Source organism: Brassica oleracea, chromosome C3, assembly GCF_000695525.1.
Source record: "Brassica oleracea var. oleracea cultivar TO1000 chromosome C3, BOL, whole genome shotgun sequence".
NCBI lineage: Eukaryota > Viridiplantae > Streptophyta > Magnoliopsida > Brassicales > Brassicaceae > Brassica > Brassica oleracea.
In genome coordinates, this window is record NC_027750.1 from 52,124,487 (window position 1) to 52,141,606 (window position 17,120).

The 17,120-nt window shown below is 37.6% G+C and overlaps 3 protein-coding genes across 5 annotated transcripts; 1 reads left to right on the plus strand and 2 right to left on the minus strand.

Moving 5' to 3' along the window:
• Nucleotides 1-2,811: 2,811 nt before the first annotated feature.
• LOC106335296 (RNA polymerase II degradation factor 1-like) lies at nt 2,812-6,816 on the minus strand. Of its 2 annotated transcripts, none has more exons than XM_013773774.1 (10): nt 6,501-6,816; nt 6,212-6,255; nt 5,843-5,966; nt 5,610-5,724; nt 4,957-5,495; nt 4,638-4,881; nt 4,290-4,569; nt 4,026-4,172; nt 3,406-3,879; nt 2,812-3,317 (listed from the first exon to the last, which is right to left on the minus strand). In XM_013773774.1, exons 1-10 carry the CDS (start codon nt 6,697-6,699, stop codon nt 3,000-3,002), a joined length of 2,484 nt encoding a protein of 827 aa, XP_013629228.1. In that variant the 5' UTR covers nt 6,700-6,816; the 3' UTR covers nt 2,812-2,999. The 2 variants fall into 2 exon arrangements, with proteins under 2 accessions (XP_013629228.1, XP_013629227.1); XM_013773773.1 differs by having other exon boundaries at nt 4,026-4,175; nt 6,501-6,699.
• A 1,926-nt stretch (nt 6,817-8,742) lies between these two features.
• Nucleotides 8,743-10,959, plus strand: LOC106332337 (PLASMODESMATA CALLOSE-BINDING PROTEIN 3-like). 2 transcript variants are annotated; one of them, XM_013770806.1, is made up of 5 exons: nt 8,743-8,901; nt 9,027-9,329; nt 9,474-9,728; nt 10,360-10,402; nt 10,491-10,959. In XM_013770806.1, exons 1-5 carry the CDS (start codon nt 8,838-8,840, stop codon nt 10,717-10,719), a joined length of 894 nt encoding a protein of 297 aa, XP_013626260.1. In that variant the 5' UTR covers nt 8,743-8,837; the 3' UTR covers nt 10,720-10,959. The 2 variants fall into 2 exon arrangements, with proteins under 2 accessions (XP_013626260.1, XP_013626259.1); XM_013770805.1 differs by having other exon boundaries at nt 9,027-9,728.
• A 2,247-nt stretch (nt 10,960-13,206) lies between these two features.
• On the minus strand, nt 13,207-16,893 carry LOC106335551 (probable methyltransferase PMT24). Its single transcript, XM_013774097.1, has 9 exons — nt 16,672-16,893; nt 15,567-16,372; nt 15,352-15,501; nt 15,010-15,280; nt 14,794-14,904; nt 14,361-14,535; nt 14,005-14,274; nt 13,734-13,928; nt 13,207-13,633 (listed from the first exon to the last, which is right to left on the minus strand). The coding sequence occupies exons 2-9, from the start codon at nt 16,329-16,331 to the stop codon at nt 13,405-13,407; spliced, it is 2,166 nt and encodes a 721-aa protein (XP_013629551.1). The 5' UTR covers nt 16,332-16,372; nt 16,672-16,893; the 3' UTR covers nt 13,207-13,404.
• Nucleotides 16,894-17,120: the final 227 nt, after the last annotated feature.

Below are 17,120 nucleotides of genomic sequence, written 5' to 3' on the forward strand. Positions count from 1 at the left end.
TGAAATACTTTGGTTTAGGAGTTTGGCAAACATATGTTGTAGTATTGTATGTATTGTTAGGGTTAGATTTTGGAAAACTAAAATGTTTTTTTCAAAAATTAGTTTTCACCTATATGTGTTTATTTATGTGTATAGTAAACACTTTTCAAGTTTGATTTGATTTTATGAAGTCTTTAATTAGATAATTAAGACTTCATAAAATCAAATCAAACTTGAAAAGTGTTTACTATACACATAAATAAACACATATAGGTGAAAACTAATTTTTGAAAAAAACATTTTAGTTTTCCAAAATCTAACCCTAACAATACATACAATACTACAACATATGTTTGCCAAACTCCTAAACCAAAGTATTTCATGATTCACTACTTCCACTCATCTATCTTCAAAACAAATCAATTTTATCATATCTTAATTTATATCACTTAAAACTGTTTATAATTACTTGATTTTTATTTTTCAGGCATCAAAATATTTTTTTACAAGATTTATAAATTATTTTTAAAATAAACCGGTACCAGACGACTTCCAACATCTCAGACGACTCAGACGATTTACTAGGGCTATATTCGTAAAAATGGCTTCTGTTTTTTTGTTTGGTCACAAGGGGCTGAGCTGTAATTTCACTAGGGTTTTAGGTTAGTTTTGCATTTGATTCAAGTTTGGGTATAGGTTTGGGGTTAAAATCAAGTTGTGGGTTAGTTTTGGCAAAAACCCCATAAAGATTTCCAACTGCAAACTCCCATAGATTTCAAGTCTCTATTAAGATACGATGATGCGTGCATGTTGAATATGTTATAGGCACTATATTATCGGCAAAATATCTGAAGATATCATAATCAACTATAATCCTACTGGTGGATTTCATGATTTGGAGACATAGGGTGGCGTCGTCCACTGTATATTTTGTTCTTTCTTCAAGTGGATGCGACTTATTGTGTGGTTTGCCTTTTTGGAGTTAAATACCTTGCGTGTGCGCATACTATCATCAAACCAATCTTACGTTATTAATTTCATACATTTTGTAGTATTTTTGTTATTTAAGTATTAAAGGTTATATGCAGTTTCTTTTCTTCCAGTTTTGTATTTCATCTGTTTCAATTTAATTGTCGTTGTAGAATAAAATTTTTGTTTTAAAATAAATGTCGTTTTAAGATTTTAATGCAAAAATTATTAACAAAATTTTCCAATTTATTTTTCTGTTGGTTAAAATATGATTATAGATGTATATAGGTAATCATATTTTTATTTTAGAAATATAAAAAAATTATATGTTTTATTATTTTGCGTGCATAAATCTAGAACGAAAATTAAAATAAAATGAAGGTAATATTATATATTGATCACATCCGTGGTATTGTAATGCACCTTCAAAATATTGACTTGACTCCACCGTCACATGCATGTTTTCATACTTTCAATAATTAGACTAGGAAAAACATAAGATCGATTCAGAAAAAGTTTGGTCTTTCTAGATAGCTTTTAAAACGGGTTAGAAAACATGCATGTGACGGTGAAGAAACTTCTCTCCACCATGCATGTTTTCTTAACCCGTTTTAAAAGCTATCTAGAAAGACCAAACTTTTTCCCCAAATTTAAAGGTAAAAGATGAACAGCAAGGTGTAGTCAAGCTTCAAACTCATGTTATCCCCAAAGCTAGAATATGCTTAAAAAAAACCTTTAAACACTTGGGACAAGAAAAAAAAAAGGAAGAGGCAGATCAAGAAAAGGTTTATTTTTTCTTATAAGTTGCGTCGATGAAATCAGAATTGCATGTTACCTAAGTTAACAGAGTAGACAAAAAGATCATGCTTATATAACATACATTCGGAACATATCCATGCCTCGCCACACAAATTTCTCTATAACCGAAATAAGCTGAAAAAGACTACTCTCTCTTTCTTCATTTAGTAAGAGTTTTGCCAGAGCTGATGGGTTTGATCTGAGGGCTGACCAACCTGAGCCCCTGCACCATCTCTAGGGTTTTGCTGCTGGCGCTCAAGCGACATTTCTGATTGGGACTGAGAGAAATTAGGGTAGCCATGTAACGCTATTGTTGTTGCTGAGCTTGACGATACCATCCTGCTGCTGCTTGCTGAGTCTGTTGTTGTTGAGCTTGGAAGTTGTAGTATGTGTTAGCCGGGACACCTGACATGGTCCGAGAGCCATGACCGTGATGCCACATTGCCGAGTTTTCATTCTGAATGGATACAGCAGGAGAAAAACAATGTCATCAAGCTGTTCAGCCTGTTCTTGTCTGAAACCAAGAGAAAGTGGTAAGAAAGTGACCCATAAAGAGACAATTATTACCTTGTGCCCTAAGTAATGGTGGAACAGAACTACTTCCTCCAAAATGCCAATCCCTCTCTGAGAATTCGGTAAGAACTGCTTGAGTTCTGATAGCAAGCCCGAGGGAGGTGAATCTTGCTCCCATTATATATGATTCGGATGCTACCTTTTTCTTGAAACCAGAAGCTGTGATTTTGCATGCATCTTATAGATCAAATGAATTTTAACATACAAGTTTTTAATTTACTACATAATTAATCATAACTAACTATGATGAAATGAAGTATCAAAAATGTGTCATATGCCACGGATGGTATCTCTTTCTTTTTATTAAACCGATTAGATTCTTTTGATTCTAAATAATTTCATATTATTTAAGAATTCAATTTGTAGTGAAAAATCAACCGTTGAATTACATGTCAAAGGTAAAAGATAAACACCAAGCTTCAAAATCATGTTTAATAAGAACTAGTAAAACAGAAGCAGATTATGAAACGTTCAAACACTTGGGACAAGAAATAAAAGAAAGAAAATATTCACCAACTCTTTTTTATAAGTTTGCATCGATGAAATCAGATTTGCCTGTTACCTAAGTTAACAGAGTAGACATAAAAGATGATGATTATATAACATACATTCAGAACATATCCATATGCCTCGCCACACAAAACCACTCTATAACCGAAAGAAGAACACACTCTCTTCATTTAGTAAGAGTTTTGCCAGAGCTGCTGCTGGGTTTGATCTGAGGTCTGCTGACCAACCTGAGCCCCCGCACCATCTCTAGGGTTTTGCTGCTGGCGCTCGAGCGACATTTCTGTTTGGGACTGATAGAAATTAGGGTAGCCATGAGATCCATAACGCTGTTGTTGTTGCTGCTGAGCTTGACGATACCCTCCTGCCGCTGCTTGCTGAGTCTGTTGTAGTTGCTGTTGTTGTGCTTGGAGGTTGTAGTACGTGTTAGCCGGGACACCTGACATGGTCCGAGAGCCATGACCGTGATGCCACATCGCCGAGTTTTCGTTCTAAATATTTAAAGCAGGAGAAAACAAAATGTCATCAATGGTTCTTGTCTGAAACAAGAGAGAGTGACAATAAAGAGACAATTATTACCTGCTGCTGCTGATGTTGAAGTGCCAACAGATGATTACTCTCTTTGTACTGAGAACTCAGAACATCTTCATACCCGGTAGGAGCAGACTGTTGTTGGTTAATAGGGAAGTTTCCGGCGGATCCAACATTGGTGGAGTTTCCAAACCCATAAGCGGACGCAGGCGCTGTTGCAGACTGAGGCAAATTACTGGGAGAGAGATTGGTTTTGTACTGTGGAAGCAACGCAGCTAGCTGCTGGTGATATGAGGTGTTACCAGCATATGTTTGCTGGAAAGCGGATGGCATGTATGGATAGTTCTGAGGTATTAGAGGATAACTAATCATGTTTGCAAAGTGTGCTAGCGGCATTGTGGGTTGAGAGTAAGGATGCATTTGAGGAAGCTGTTGAGGAAGTGCTGGTCCAGTGGCGATATTAGCACCTTGTAAGTTTTGCTGCATTGGCTGCGTCGCTGGTGTTCCACTGCCTCGGAGAGCCTACAAATGTAAGAAAATATATTATCAAAACATTTTTCTGAACATAAAGAAACTACTGCCTTAGGTCATGCAAACATAACATTATTCATTTGACAATCAACAAGACATCTTGTGATTCTTATAAAAAGACAAAAGTGGTTATTTACCTCTGGCATGGAAATGCTTTGGCCACCAAGTGAAGAAGCATTGTTGCTATTTCTTGACTGCATAGACTGTGCAAAATTGGAATACTGGAACTCAAGCTCCCTAGCGTTTTGTGCCAATAGACTGTTGGGATCTGAGTGTGGATATCCCTGCTGAGTCAAAACGCACAAACCAAGTACCAATGTTAGCAATGCCATTGGAGAATTTCATTGGGGCATTACTAGCCGTGCATCACTTAAAATATGAATAATGCACATGTAGCTTACCATCACATTTGACAAAGAAGCAAGATTCTGCATCTGATTCTGAGCATTTGTCTGTGACGTATCATATGCAGTATTCAGCTGCTGCTGCTGCTGCTTAGCATACTCTGGCTCGGACTGAGCAAATGCGTACTGGTTCTCTTGAACAGTCTCAGGGTTTTCTTGCTTCAGAACCTCTCGCCTAGATTCCAAAGAATCATCATAACTTCCAGCGGCAGGTGCGTGCCCCATACTTCCATTAACTGTACTTCCAAGGCGTTCATCACCATAGAACTCAGTATTTCTGCAAAACAAGCATTGATCAGTCAATCAAAACCCATATGGAAAACGAAATGATTAGCAACGGAATACCTAGCATCTGAATGTTCGATCTGTGGAGCTACATCAGGAGTCTCTTCTGCGTTGTTGCTCAAAGGCCTTGATCCAAAACCTCCAAAACTTCCGAAACTCAATTGCGAGCACTCTTCTGTATGGATTAGCAAATGTTTTGGAATAACAACAGCACGTCTATCATCTTCATGCGAGGCTTCTTGATCATGACCATCTACGGTTAGTTCTTGAGAGTTGGCTGAACCAGATGAAACCTCATCTTCATCTGAAAAGTAATAATGAGACAGAATAAGATACAATTAAAAACACCAATATGTATGACTATATGTATTCACATTACCTTTGTGGTGCTCCACAGGATGGCTCTGCGTCTCATAAGTGTACTGATTATCATTAGATTCAGACGAAACTCCAGAGTCCTCTTCTTGGACATTTCCAACCGAGCCAGGTTGCACATGATCGACTCCAAGATCTTCAGAAGGGTCACTTTCTTCCAACTGTATATTTTCTAACCGGTCCCTCAGATGTTGTTGATCTACTCTCTCAGATTGGAAATCAGCTGCGCCACCGCATGCCTCTGACTCTGCTGGTGCTACTGATACAGAAGATGTAATAGGAGCCAGTGGCTTCTCAATCGACGGCCATTCATCTTTCACAGGGACCTGATGATTTGCATTAACTTCATGCTCGTGATTAATCTCAGATCGTTGTGAGTTTGTTGTCTTGCTCTGTGGTATACCCCTCTTCACAATGTCAGCCATAGACATCTGGCCTGGAGCTCCAAACCATGGAGTTTGATTTCCAGAAGCGGGCTGTGATGATGATATTCCATCGCTGGAGGCAGCAGGTGGCAATTTATTCTCCGTAACAACAGAATCACTGCAGAACATATGCAACCTATGTCAGAAAGCTGAACTGTGAATTATTACTAAAGGGTATTCTACCAATACAATCATTAACTTTCTCAGCTACAGAGACAAATCAAGGGAAAACCTGTGTGGTGTCTGATGTTGGTTTGCAACTCCAGAGGATGAAGACCAAGAGCTTGTGTAACCCTGGGTTCCATTTTCTCTCTTGTTTGTAGATTTACCCTGGAAGTTTCCAGAATCTGAAAAACAGAGGCACATAAAGAATGAATCCCTATAGTTATAAACTACAACCGCTTGAAAAGCGCGCTAATAAAGGTTCATATAAATCTTAATGTATCCAAGAGATCATGTCTATACCAGTAGAGTTGAGATGGGCAGATCCACTTCGTCCAGCATAGCGATCAGAACCACCTCCACCTCTACCACCACGGTTGTACGTGTTATTAGCACCACGCAGCCTGTAATCCGGTACGTCCCTTGTCTGAATAGCAGAAAATATCAAAAACTTAAAATATCAAAAACTTCCAATAAACCAAAATGATAACTATAGCTAAAACTAAAATTCAATTGATTCCAGAAGAAAACTACAGCTAGTAACAAAACATTCGAAGTAAGTAAGTAGACCTCAGGCATGAAAACATAATTAGTTAACACTGGACAAGAAAATCAGAAAAAACATTCTCTAATCTATTTGCCATAAGGACAAGAGTTTCAGGGTTGACTCACCTCTTTCTTCTTTTCCTTTTTGCTCTTGACCTCGTGAAAAGGATCTGAGAAGGTAATAAGAAAAAAAGAATCAGTATCATCAATAGACTCAAACCGTAACAAAAGACAAAGCCTTTGAAGCTGAGAGAGTTCTCATATTGTAAGAAAGACAAAGACACCACTACTTGATAATTTTCAGCTTTAGCTTTTCGCGCAAAGACGGAAACTTTCGTGCATAAGGATGAAAACCCTAATAGAAAACCCTAATCAATCAGTCAATTTTTCGAAAAAAAATCTCATTTCACCGAACCTTGAGAGAGGAGGCGATGAACGGCTTCGTTGGGATCCATATTACACTCTTTAAGCATAGCGTAGATCTCAGCCTCGGGAGCGTTCACGATTTCCTTCAAGCTCTGCACTATTTTCCTAGACCCTGACGGAATATCGTTATTGCCTTTTCTCGCTCCGCCGCCGCCGCCGCCGCCGCCGATGACCTTGCCGCTGCTCATCTTATCCGCCGTAGTAAAGCTGCCTCTCTCTCGGATCTGGATGTATCGACGCTCTCTCTCTGTGGCTAGTCAGTCGCGAGAATACGAACAAAGAGAGAAGAAAAAAAAAAGAGGTAGAAGAAAGGAGCAGAAGATATATATCTCTGTACAAGGAAGAAAACCCTCTCTCAATTTTCGGTTTTTTCTTTTCAATATTGTAAAATTACGGTTCTCTTGTTTGAACCGGTGTGTCTTAACCGGGTTTAAGATTACTGAAACATTAGATGGGACCGGACAAACTGCCCACCTTCCAGCCGATTGCAGTGATGTCATGATGTGTGTATGTGCATCGTCCTTTTGTAAAAAAATTTATTTGTCACTCTTAACCCGGTTTATATACCAAAATTTCAACATGCTAACAGTAATGTATCCCAAATACAAGGTTATGATGATTACTGACCCACCCATCATTCAATCCCCCTCATGATTTATTTTTAAAATAGACATGCAATTATAAACCGGTCAAACCGATTTTTTGGATTTTGGTTTCCATTTGGTTCAGAAAAAGAAACAAACGTGGTTTGGAGGGGAAATAGCTGAATGAAACATTGTCCTATAGCTTCCAATTTTTTTTAAAAGAAATTAGATGAACAGAAAATCTTGAATTTGTAAAAAAAAAATTATTCAATTGTTTATAGTTCCCAAAATTTTATACTGTCTTTGTTTGGAGGTATCAGTTTTTCAAATATTTGTTAATAGATACGAAAATATATTCAAAATTTATATTACATAAATCGAACGAAACAAAATAAAAAAAAGGAGTTACAATGCCGATTGATTTGGATTCAATGGTTTCCTACGAAATACTACTAGTCTGGATTAAAACTTGGGGAAAAAGGTTAGCCACATGAACTTTATCAATAAAGAAAACTCATCTGAAAAATTGTATTGCAACAAAGGTTAGACAGAAACAAAACGAAAAGAACCACTTGTTTACAAGAGAAGATACATATAAAGATAGAGAATTGCAGCTGGGCTTACTAAGCAGATATTCCTTATGTTTCATGGGAGTACTTTAGCTTTTCGTTATTTTAACTTACAGTACAGGTTCTCTCTGTTGATATTCGACTTATAGTACAACATCAGTTAAAACGACCTCTCCTACCAACTCTTGTTAGCTCCAATAAAAAGCACCATAGGTAATGTTTAAAGGCCACAGAGTGACGCAATAGACAAAATTAATATTGATGATGTGGTTTCGGATCTTGGAGATTTTACGGATTTCGATCCAAAATCTTTTAGTAATGAAAAAATGCCATGCTTGTTTTAGAACAAAACATTCTCCAAGAATGCTCTAAATATTAGAAATTTAGAGTTGAAAGTTAGCATATAAACATTGGTTATGCTCACTTCTATTGAGAACTTGTGACATAGTACCATCTTCATTTGTCATTGAAATCATATGTTGAGACTTAAGACACAACTAATGATATGACTTAACAAGTTCGGCAAAAATGTAACATATGTACTATAAGAAGTTTATAGGTGGTGTTCCAAAAAAATGGTAGGTTCTAGGTTGAAACCCCCAATTTCTGTAACTAAATCATGTAATTAGTTTTGTTTTATACATCACCCAATCATGTGATCTTTCGCACTTGCTTTGAATATTTTTTCCACTTGAGCTAACAATACTTTGTTTGAATAATTTTTCACCACATATGCATGTTATATATATTTATCTCTTTTACTAAAGGAGAGTAAATAGTTAGGAAGATGTTTGAACTTTCCCACCAAAAAGGGAGCTTCTTATATTTGTCCATGTACTATATCTATAAGTTTAATCTGTAAATACCTTTTCTTCTTTATGGTGTTTTCTCTTTGCTTGCCGATTCTAGCTTCCTCCTAGTTTCTCCTTTCTCAAGTTTTCTTATATTCTTCTCATACATGTCTTCGCGTCCCCTCTCTCTCCCATCCCAAGAAATCTTTGATTCTATGATTCTCCTTTTGTCCTCTTCATCTTTGTATAAATATTATATATCTACACCTGAGAGGGAACTTCTTCGCAACCATTCTATCTTTCTTCTACCATATCCCAAGACTACCCGACAAGTCTCTCTCTCTTTTCAAGATCTTCAACTACACAAGGAACAAATAAAGAAATGGCTCACATTGTTGCTCGTCGATATTTTCAGATCATGCTTCTATGTCTTCTAATCAGTTCACGTAATCTCTCTGCGTCTCATACAACATTAGAATCATGAAAGGATGAAGGAGAATTAGTGTTTGTTTTTTTGCTTAGAAACTGACCTGTATTTTTTTTCCCTTTTTGATGATTGGTTTGGTTTCAGCTCTAGATGTTATAGCTCAGGGAGGACAAGCTGGTGATATACCAGTGGTTAATCCTACATCTCCAGGTGGCGATACCACCACACCAACCATTACCCAACCATCACCGCCTTCCTCAACGTTTCCAGGTCCAGTCACAAACCCAAATCCACCAACTGGTGGCTATCCACCGTTAGATGGTACAACACCAACCGGTGGTGGCTATCCACCACTTGATGGTACCACACCGACCGGTGGCGGCGGCTATCCACCACTTGATGGTACTACACCAACAGGTGGTGGTGCACCTGGTGGTGGAGGTGGAGGTGGCGACACTGGTCCAGGTGCTGGTGGTGGTGGTGCACCTGGTGGAGGCGGAGGTGGTGACACCGGCGCAGGTGGTGGCGGTGGTGCACCTGGTGGAGGCGGAGGTGGTGACACCGGTGCAGGTGGTGGTGACACTGGTGGAGGTGGTGGTGGCGGTAGTGGCCAGTGGTGTATAGCTAAAGCAAATGCTTCGCCAACATCATTACAGGTGGCTTTGGATTACGCTTGTGGGTATGGAGGAGCTGATTGCGGCCAGATCCAGCAAGGTGCAAGCTGTTACGAGCCTAGCACTATTCGTGATCATGCTTCATTTGCTTTTAATAGTTATTACCAGAAGCATCCTGGTTCAGACAGCTGCAATTTTGGAGGGGCTGCACAACTTACCAGCACAGATCCAAGTAAGACACTTTAAACTTTCTTGATCTAGTTATAAATCCATTAGACCGTTGGTAGTATCTCAAAGGGGGTTTTTACCCAAAAATATGAAAAGTATATATGAAAAAGTAAAAAACTAAAGTTTCAAAAGGGTTTCTTGTACAAGAGACTTTCAAATTTTTTCAGAAAGTATTGTCAAATATCCACTTTAATTAATATACATATTTAATAACTAAAATTAATTACATAAATAAAATACTTTAAAATAACAATTTAATAATGTATAGAAACTCTAATTAAATGACAGACTAAGAAAATCTATATTGGTAATTTTCAACTAAGTTTCTCATGAATAAAAATAACCAGAAACATAAAATATAAAAAAGAGTGAAAATCTTTTGTTCGAGAAATTTTACTATTTTCTAGAAAATCAATTAACATTTGTCAAAATCTCAGTGGTTAGTTTTATTTTAATACATTTTTAATGACAAATTTTATGGGTATCTTCACCAATGCTTGCTCTAAGAATATTATACCACCATCACCATGTGATTCACATGTGTTATATAGCTTGATAATGACTAGAGTTTTCACCTTTTTATGCTAAATATAAATTCGAGTCTGGTACTCAAATCTGCTCTTGTACTGCCCCAGGTAAAGGAAGCTGTCGCTTCTCAGCGTCATCAGGAACAGTAAGGTATGTTTCTCTTCCCACTAAAATAACGTCTTAATTAACCTGCCAAAAGAAATAGAGAATAATACTGCTTTCTCTATGCCAAATGCAGCACAAGCCCGCCAAGCCAACCGAGTCCACCAGATTTCAACTCCCCACCTTCTACTTCTACCTTCCCACCGCCAATAACAACTCCAACTACAGGCATGCCTGGTTCAGGACCACCCTTCGGCGTGGCAGAGCCAACGGGGCTTCCGAGTTCAGCAACTCATGCGTCGCATAGCTTCATTTCATTTTTTACAGCAGTTGGGATACTACTACTGAGGCAATATTATCTTTAAACAGACAGAGGGTCTCAGGGTTTCAATCATTCCCTGCAAATTACGAAGTCGTGATCAGCAAGAAGATTTATAATCCAAGACCACCTTTACTCTCATCATCTTTTCTCTTGATATAGTTCATAAATATATTTATTTAGTAGGAGATATTACAAAATCAAAGGGCTTAGATTATTATAAACATTCTTGTAGACACGTTAAGCGTAATGTACCTCTCCACAGTTTTAGAGAATAAAAATACTTAGGGAGCTGATAAAAATGACAAAAAGGGGAATGCTATATAACTAATAATATGAAAGCTACTTCATATTGAGAGACGAGCTCCACATAGATATGAGGGCGCCTTCTTGTTTACCTCTGCACACATAGATGGAGCCAATGAGTCTTGACTAAATAGAAGAAAACCCTCATCTCTAATACTAACACTCTAACCTTGCAATCGCCAAGAGTAACGCGATGAATGGCAGTTCAAGTTCACCTATAAAACAACATTCCTAAAGAGTAACTACAAGCAGAGATAACAAACTTCTGCTGATTCAAGACCTGATCAAACATAAATGCAGATTCAAGACCTGATCATTATTATTAACCTAAAAGTCAAGGAAATCCAGATCCTTAGTTTCCTCAACGATAATCTATAAAGAACAAAAAACAACAACACAGCTTCTCATTCCCAGGAACAAGTCTAAAAGATCATCTCTAGCGGTTATGCAGTATTAACTTCACTCGAGGATTAACCACAGCTAAAAGTTTAATTGGGCCTATTTTAAACCAATAATTATGAAGGACAGGCCCATATGTAAAGCGGCGACGAATAATGAGTGGGAGACACAAACCCTAAGAAACTAAGCAGTCTTCTGCCTCTATATAAAGTTCAAAAACCTTCATGTTCTCTCCAAGCTACCGACGGCTTGAAAACCCTAATTTTATTGTGTCTATCTCCTAAGTAGGAACCTTAGCCCTAGTTCTGTAGCTAGATGTCTTTTGTGGATCTTTTTAGTTTATTTTATTTGTTCGGTATTGAAGAAAGTGATGATAAGGAATTGTCGCCCCAGTCTTACTTAAAACATGGTGATTGACTACTTCTGTCTGATTCTCAAAGATTTTCATCTTTTATTGTTAGCTAGTTCTGTCTTTTGATCATTGTATATGGATATGATGAAATGGCATAACTGTTTTGTGACACCCAGTCTGATCTGCTTCGGCAGAGTGAGTGATTTGCCATATTCTCTGATCCATAATCATTAATAGAATTACTTTTGTCAAGTTCTGTTCTAGTTTTAATTTGTGTTTTCAAGTCGAGAGGAATGAGGATTATTATTACCATACGTCTGCAAATCTGAAACAAAGTGTTGATCTTTAGACATGCACTACCATCTGACCTCTTCTTAAAAGCTTTCTTGTTTTTGGTTTTCAATCTTTTTTTTTTTAATGCAATCAATGATGAATAAAATCGTCCATATTTAATGATAATTCAGTGATTATTAAACACTAGATCACCATCTTTCGGCTGAGATTGCAGTTTTTAATTAAATCTTTGATTTAGTTTTTTGTGTTATTGTTAATAGATTGCCTAATGGTATCTGATGTCCAAACTTATAAATGTAGTTGGACATTTCGTTTTTCATAGGCAGAAAGTTAATGAACAGGCCTTTGCGACACTGCTAGCTTATCACATAAGCTACCTGTTACTTTTTAACCTGTTTATATTCAACTAACCTATGTTTTCTTGGTATCATATTTTCTTTTTTTCCAGTCAGTTTGATAAAGTGCCTAATAATTGCATAATTATTATTATTCCTGTTTGTATTTATATGTAAATGTTCTGTCCAGTTCTTTTGTTGGCTGCAATTTCACCAGTGATGTAAAATTGTTCCAGGTCTGATACTTCTAAACGTATACAATAAACTGAAAAGATCCTTTCTGGATGTTCCCAGAAGCACAATATTTATGTTATGGACCAATGGTAGATACTGTGATCTCAATAAGTAATATTAATTGATCAATGTTTGTTCAGTTTTAAATATTAACAAATGTGGAAAAACATAAAAAAATTATTAATGAAACAATTTCGAAGTTTCAAATTTAATCGGATCAAAGTCTCAGCTAATGGAAATATCTAATCACTTTTGATCAACTGGAAGTCTGGAACTATCTGGTCCTTTTTCAAAATTAATATACACTGCCATAGTTAATTTTAACTTCAGAAGAATTTTATTTTACAATGAATTTTAGCAGAATTGGAATAATTTATTTATTCAAAATTCAAAGACGGATATCCAAAAGAAAATGTCTGGATTAGTAAAATTTAGTTGAAGTATTTGGGGTAAGCTTTAATAACCGTCTCTCCTCTACCTAACTTCGATACTTACCTTTCCTCTGATCATTGCTCTCTCAGTAGATCCCCCACCCACACTAATCCTTAATGGCTGTGAGAACTAAATCAAAGAAAGTTAAGTGTAACAGGCCATAGATAAGAATTAAGATTCATGAGTTGGACCAAATAAAAAACTTATTATAAGTTTACACTTTTGTGACAATTGTCTTGTATACAATTTTCTTCGCAAAAAAGAAGAAGACGGATACAAATATTGGACTAATACAAGTGTAAACAATCAATGTGATCATAAAAGAAACAACATAATCATACAACTAAATTATCCCATACTCTTCATTGTTTCCTCGATATCAGGCTATTGCAGATGTAATTGTTTCAACCTCTGTAGGACGCCACCATGACTTCTGAACAGAGAGCAACCCTTCTCCACCTTTGGAATGTGTCATTGTCATATTCCATTTCATCGATTTCACCATCTTCTCAATTTCTCCTACCGTTTCACTGTCATCTCTTACTATGAAAGTCCCTTGTGGTCTAAGAATCCTGTCCACTTCAGCCATTACCGACACCAAGCTGCACCTAAAGGGTTTTTGTTTATCCATAGTAATCAGAATTTTGCAAAATCAAGAAAGCAAAAGAATGATGCGTTTAACGTGAGTGTATATAATAGATATACCACCTCTTCTTTAGTGCAGAGAAAAGATGATCAGCGTGAAGAAGGTCGTAAGTTCGAGGGTAAGTGCTGAATGATTCACACCAATCATGGTAGATTCCAAACAAACCACGCTCATATATGATTGGAAGCGTATCAGCTGAGTCGACAGGAACTACATTCATCACCCACAGCTTCAGATCCTTTAACGCAGCAGCAAAACTGAAACACACAATTGTTAGAAACAAATAAATAGAGCCAATCTTTGTATTAATGAACGAATCTTTGCTTTACTTACCCTCCGTAGACAGCTCTCATGTCCATCACATTTCTCACATAAGACCATTCTATTCCCATACCGTTGAGGTACGACTTCGAAACAATATTCTTCCAACGTTCATGATCCGCTGTGAAATCCTCTTGTGCAGGCTTTCCATATACACCTTCCTGAGATTCGAGCCACTGAGGAGCAGTCTCCACTCTCTCAGGCCACTTCTCAGGCCAAACTGCTCCTCGTTTTGACGAATCTTCTGTTACTTTGTGCATACATGCCTCAAGTGGAACGTTCCTGCACATCAAACACACACGCATACTTTAGCAACAGAGTGTTCCAATAACTGATGTGAGAAAGGGCAACAGATAAAACAAACTAACCAAGCGGCATTTTGATCATCGGAGTCTTTGCATAGAGGTGGTTCGTCTTGAGATCTTTCGCTGTAGCATTCATTAGTCATTGGCTTTTGGTAAATGGCAGCACCAACTTCATTCAGTTCATCTTTCTTAATCGTCATCAGCTTCCAGCACATTGCCTTTGTTAGCTTCGACATAGCTACAAATCAAACATCTAACAAGTTAGTTAAGAACCAACTGCAAATAGTCTTATTCAGTGTTCTAAAAATCAGGCTCGGTAAATCGGGTCTAAACAAAACTATTTTTTCAAAAAAAATTGGTCTAAGCAATAAAAAAAATCGGTCTAGGCGCCCGCCTAAACATTAATCCTCTATAAGACGCCTAACCACTTCCTAACAATTTCTTGAACACTAGTCTTATTCAATATCCAAAACAAAAGGGAACAAAACTTCCAAACCTTTCCATATGCCAACGTCTTCTTCAGTCTTCCTGTAAACTGGAGTCGCTGACCAGACAAAGAACCCACCAGGCCTCAATGCACGGTTCAGTTCCAAAAGTAGCTTACCACCTTCAGTTCAGACAACATACACAAGACAACAAAAAAAAAAGATTATAAAAAAAAAAAAAAAAAAAAAAAAACTAAATTGCCATACAAAATGGGAAACTCTGTTACCTTCAATATGCCAAGGGACTCTACAACGAGCACAATGGATAAGATCAAAAACAGATCCTGGAAAAGGCAATCTCTTGGTTCCCATAACATTCGACATTGCAGGGATACCACGTTCCAAAGCAAACTGCACCTGCGCCTCGTGTTCATCTTTGGGTGCAAATGACAAAGCAAGCACATCTCTGTCAAAAAGATATCCTCCGAAGCTAGCAACCCCACACCCAACGTCCAGTATAACACGTGTTCTGTTTCCCCAAGCAATATCAGGATACGACTGCAATTACACATAACGTTAATAATCAATGAGAAAGTTGAATGAAAGATCAAAATAACAAGTTGTAGTACCTCTTGGAGGAAATCGATGTAGTGAAGAGCACCGTTCTTGAACTGAGTACCACCACCAGGGAATGTTAAGTATTCACCACTCATCTTCACCCAGTTCTGATGTCCTTTCACTTGTGCTAGCTTGGTGTGAGGGATGTTGTTGTACCATATCTAAAAACAAAAAGAGTTAATGGACACATCATTGACAAAATGATATTTTAAGTTTTTTTAAGAACCTTTTCTCTGCTCTTAGGCCACTTGATGGATCGCTTATACCCTTCGGGAAGAGGCACAAGGCAGCGTGGAGCCTCCTCGGGGCAATGCCTCTCCCGATGCTCGTAATGCTTTGTGGAATGAAGCTTTCTGATAGCTTGCAAATTGTCGAGGCAAGGGATGTAGTCTGGTCCAGCTGTGACGTTGCAGAGTTTCCATTTGATGGAGGAGGAGGACACTTGTGCTTTCTTCTCGTTCTGCGATTCAACAAGTTGAGTAGACCAAGATCCACTTCCGGTGGTGGACTCCTTTGTTATCTCAGCCTGATCACCAGCAGGGAACACATCCTTACTCTTCTCAGCGTTCTCTTCAGACTTCTTCTCGGTGTTGTCTTCAGACTCATTAGTATTCTCTTCGGTTTTGTTCTCTTCCGAGCTCTCTTCAACTTGTGTCTTCTCTTTCTCACCCTCTCCATCTTTTCTATCCCCTTCACCGTTTTTGTCTTCAAACTCTTTTCTTTCCTCAACCTTGTCTTGATTGCTCTCTGTCACAACCTCAGTTTCTTCGTTTGTGAAATCACTCTTAGTAGTAGTAGTATTGGTTTCCACATCTTTTGTAGTAGCCTGGCTTGAAGAGAAGTCAATAGATTCAGTTGGTGCAGACCATGAGGACATGAACATCCAAGCTCCGACCAAAGAGAGAGAAACGATCAAAACAATGGTAATGGTTAAGCCAAAGCTCGATGATGACTTCTTCCCGTCTACACGAGAATATCTCCCCATTGCCATGTTCCTCTAAACCCCACAGCACAATCTCTACTCACATTCACCTGCAAAAAATCAAACCGTTAGTTTATAGTAACTAGAAAAAAACTATCTGCAGAGGATAAGTCGAATTATTGAGCTTACGCAGATGACTTTATGACGACACTACACGATAACATAGAGCAGAGACTACATCATTGCAGATCTAAAAGTCAAACTAAAGTCCATTCAACAACTCGATATATATAACAAATGAAAGCAAACATCAGCTAAGAAGTAAAAGAAACAAAGGAAAGATTCAGAATCTTGCATTTAAGGAAAGGTAGAAAGAGACAGGAGCTGCTGTTTTTCAAGTAAAGATTACCAGAGAGAAAGGGCTTTGCCGCCTCAGATCACTCCCAAGATTGAAACTCCAGTTTATGAGCAGAGACAAGAGGGAGTAGAGAAATATCCAGATCAGGATCTAGTAATGGTACAGTGATCCACTAGATTTGCTGACTTTTTGTATCCAGGAGCAAGTGGTGAAGCAAATGGTAATCATAGTACTTATTACTCTCCACAGCTTTACTAGTGGATTACGAGACCTTAAAATACCAAACTTTTGGATCTGGTCGTTTCCACCGAATTTTAATAAATTATAAAAAAAAATGAAGTTAATAATTAGGTTAAATCTCCAAAATAGCACATTTCTAAGTTTATATCACAAAAATAGTACTCAAAAACTAAAATGACCGAAATAACACCTTTCTAAGTTTATCCTTTGAAAATTTTAATTTTTTATTTTTCAAAATTTGAAATCTTATCCCCAAAACC

Bases quoted from the DNA above. Each gene is read 5' to 3' on its own strand.
- LOC106335296 (XM_013773773.1), bottom strand. From the start codon at position 6,699: ATGAGCAGCGGCAAGGTCATCGGCGGCGGCGGCGGCGGCGGCGGAGCG. The intron at 5,725-5,842 runs GTATAGACATGA...TCTGTTTTTCAG, and splicing joins TGCCCATCTCAACTCTACTG to ATTCTGGAAACTTCCAGGGT. The intron at 4,882-4,956 runs GTAATGTGAATA...ATTACTTTTCAG, and splicing joins TCCTGTGGAGCACCACAAAG to ATGAAGATGAGGTTTCATCT.
- LOC106332337 (XM_013770805.1), top strand. From the start codon at position 8,838: ATGGCTCACATTGTTGCTCGTCGATATTTTCAGATCATGCTTCTATGT. The intron at 8,902-9,026 runs GTAATCTCTCTG...GTTTGGTTTCAG, and splicing joins ATGTCTTCTAATCAGTTCAC to CTCTAGATGTTATAGCTCAG. The intron at 10,403-10,490 runs GTATGTTTCTCT...TGCCAAATGCAG, and splicing joins GCGTCATCAGGAACAGTAAG to CACAAGCCCGCCAAGCCAAC.
- LOC106335551 (XM_013774097.1), bottom strand. From the start codon at position 16,331: ATGGCAATGGGGAGATATTCTCGTGTAGACGGGAAGAAGTCATCATCG. The intron at 15,502-15,566 runs GTTCTTAAAAAA...TTTTGTTTTTAG, and splicing joins GGCCTAAGAGCAGAGAAAAG to ATATGGTACAACAACATCCC. The intron at 14,275-14,360 runs GTTAGTTTGTTT...TTTGATGTGCAG, and splicing joins GATGATCAAAATGCCGCTTG to GAACGTTCCACTTGAGGCAT.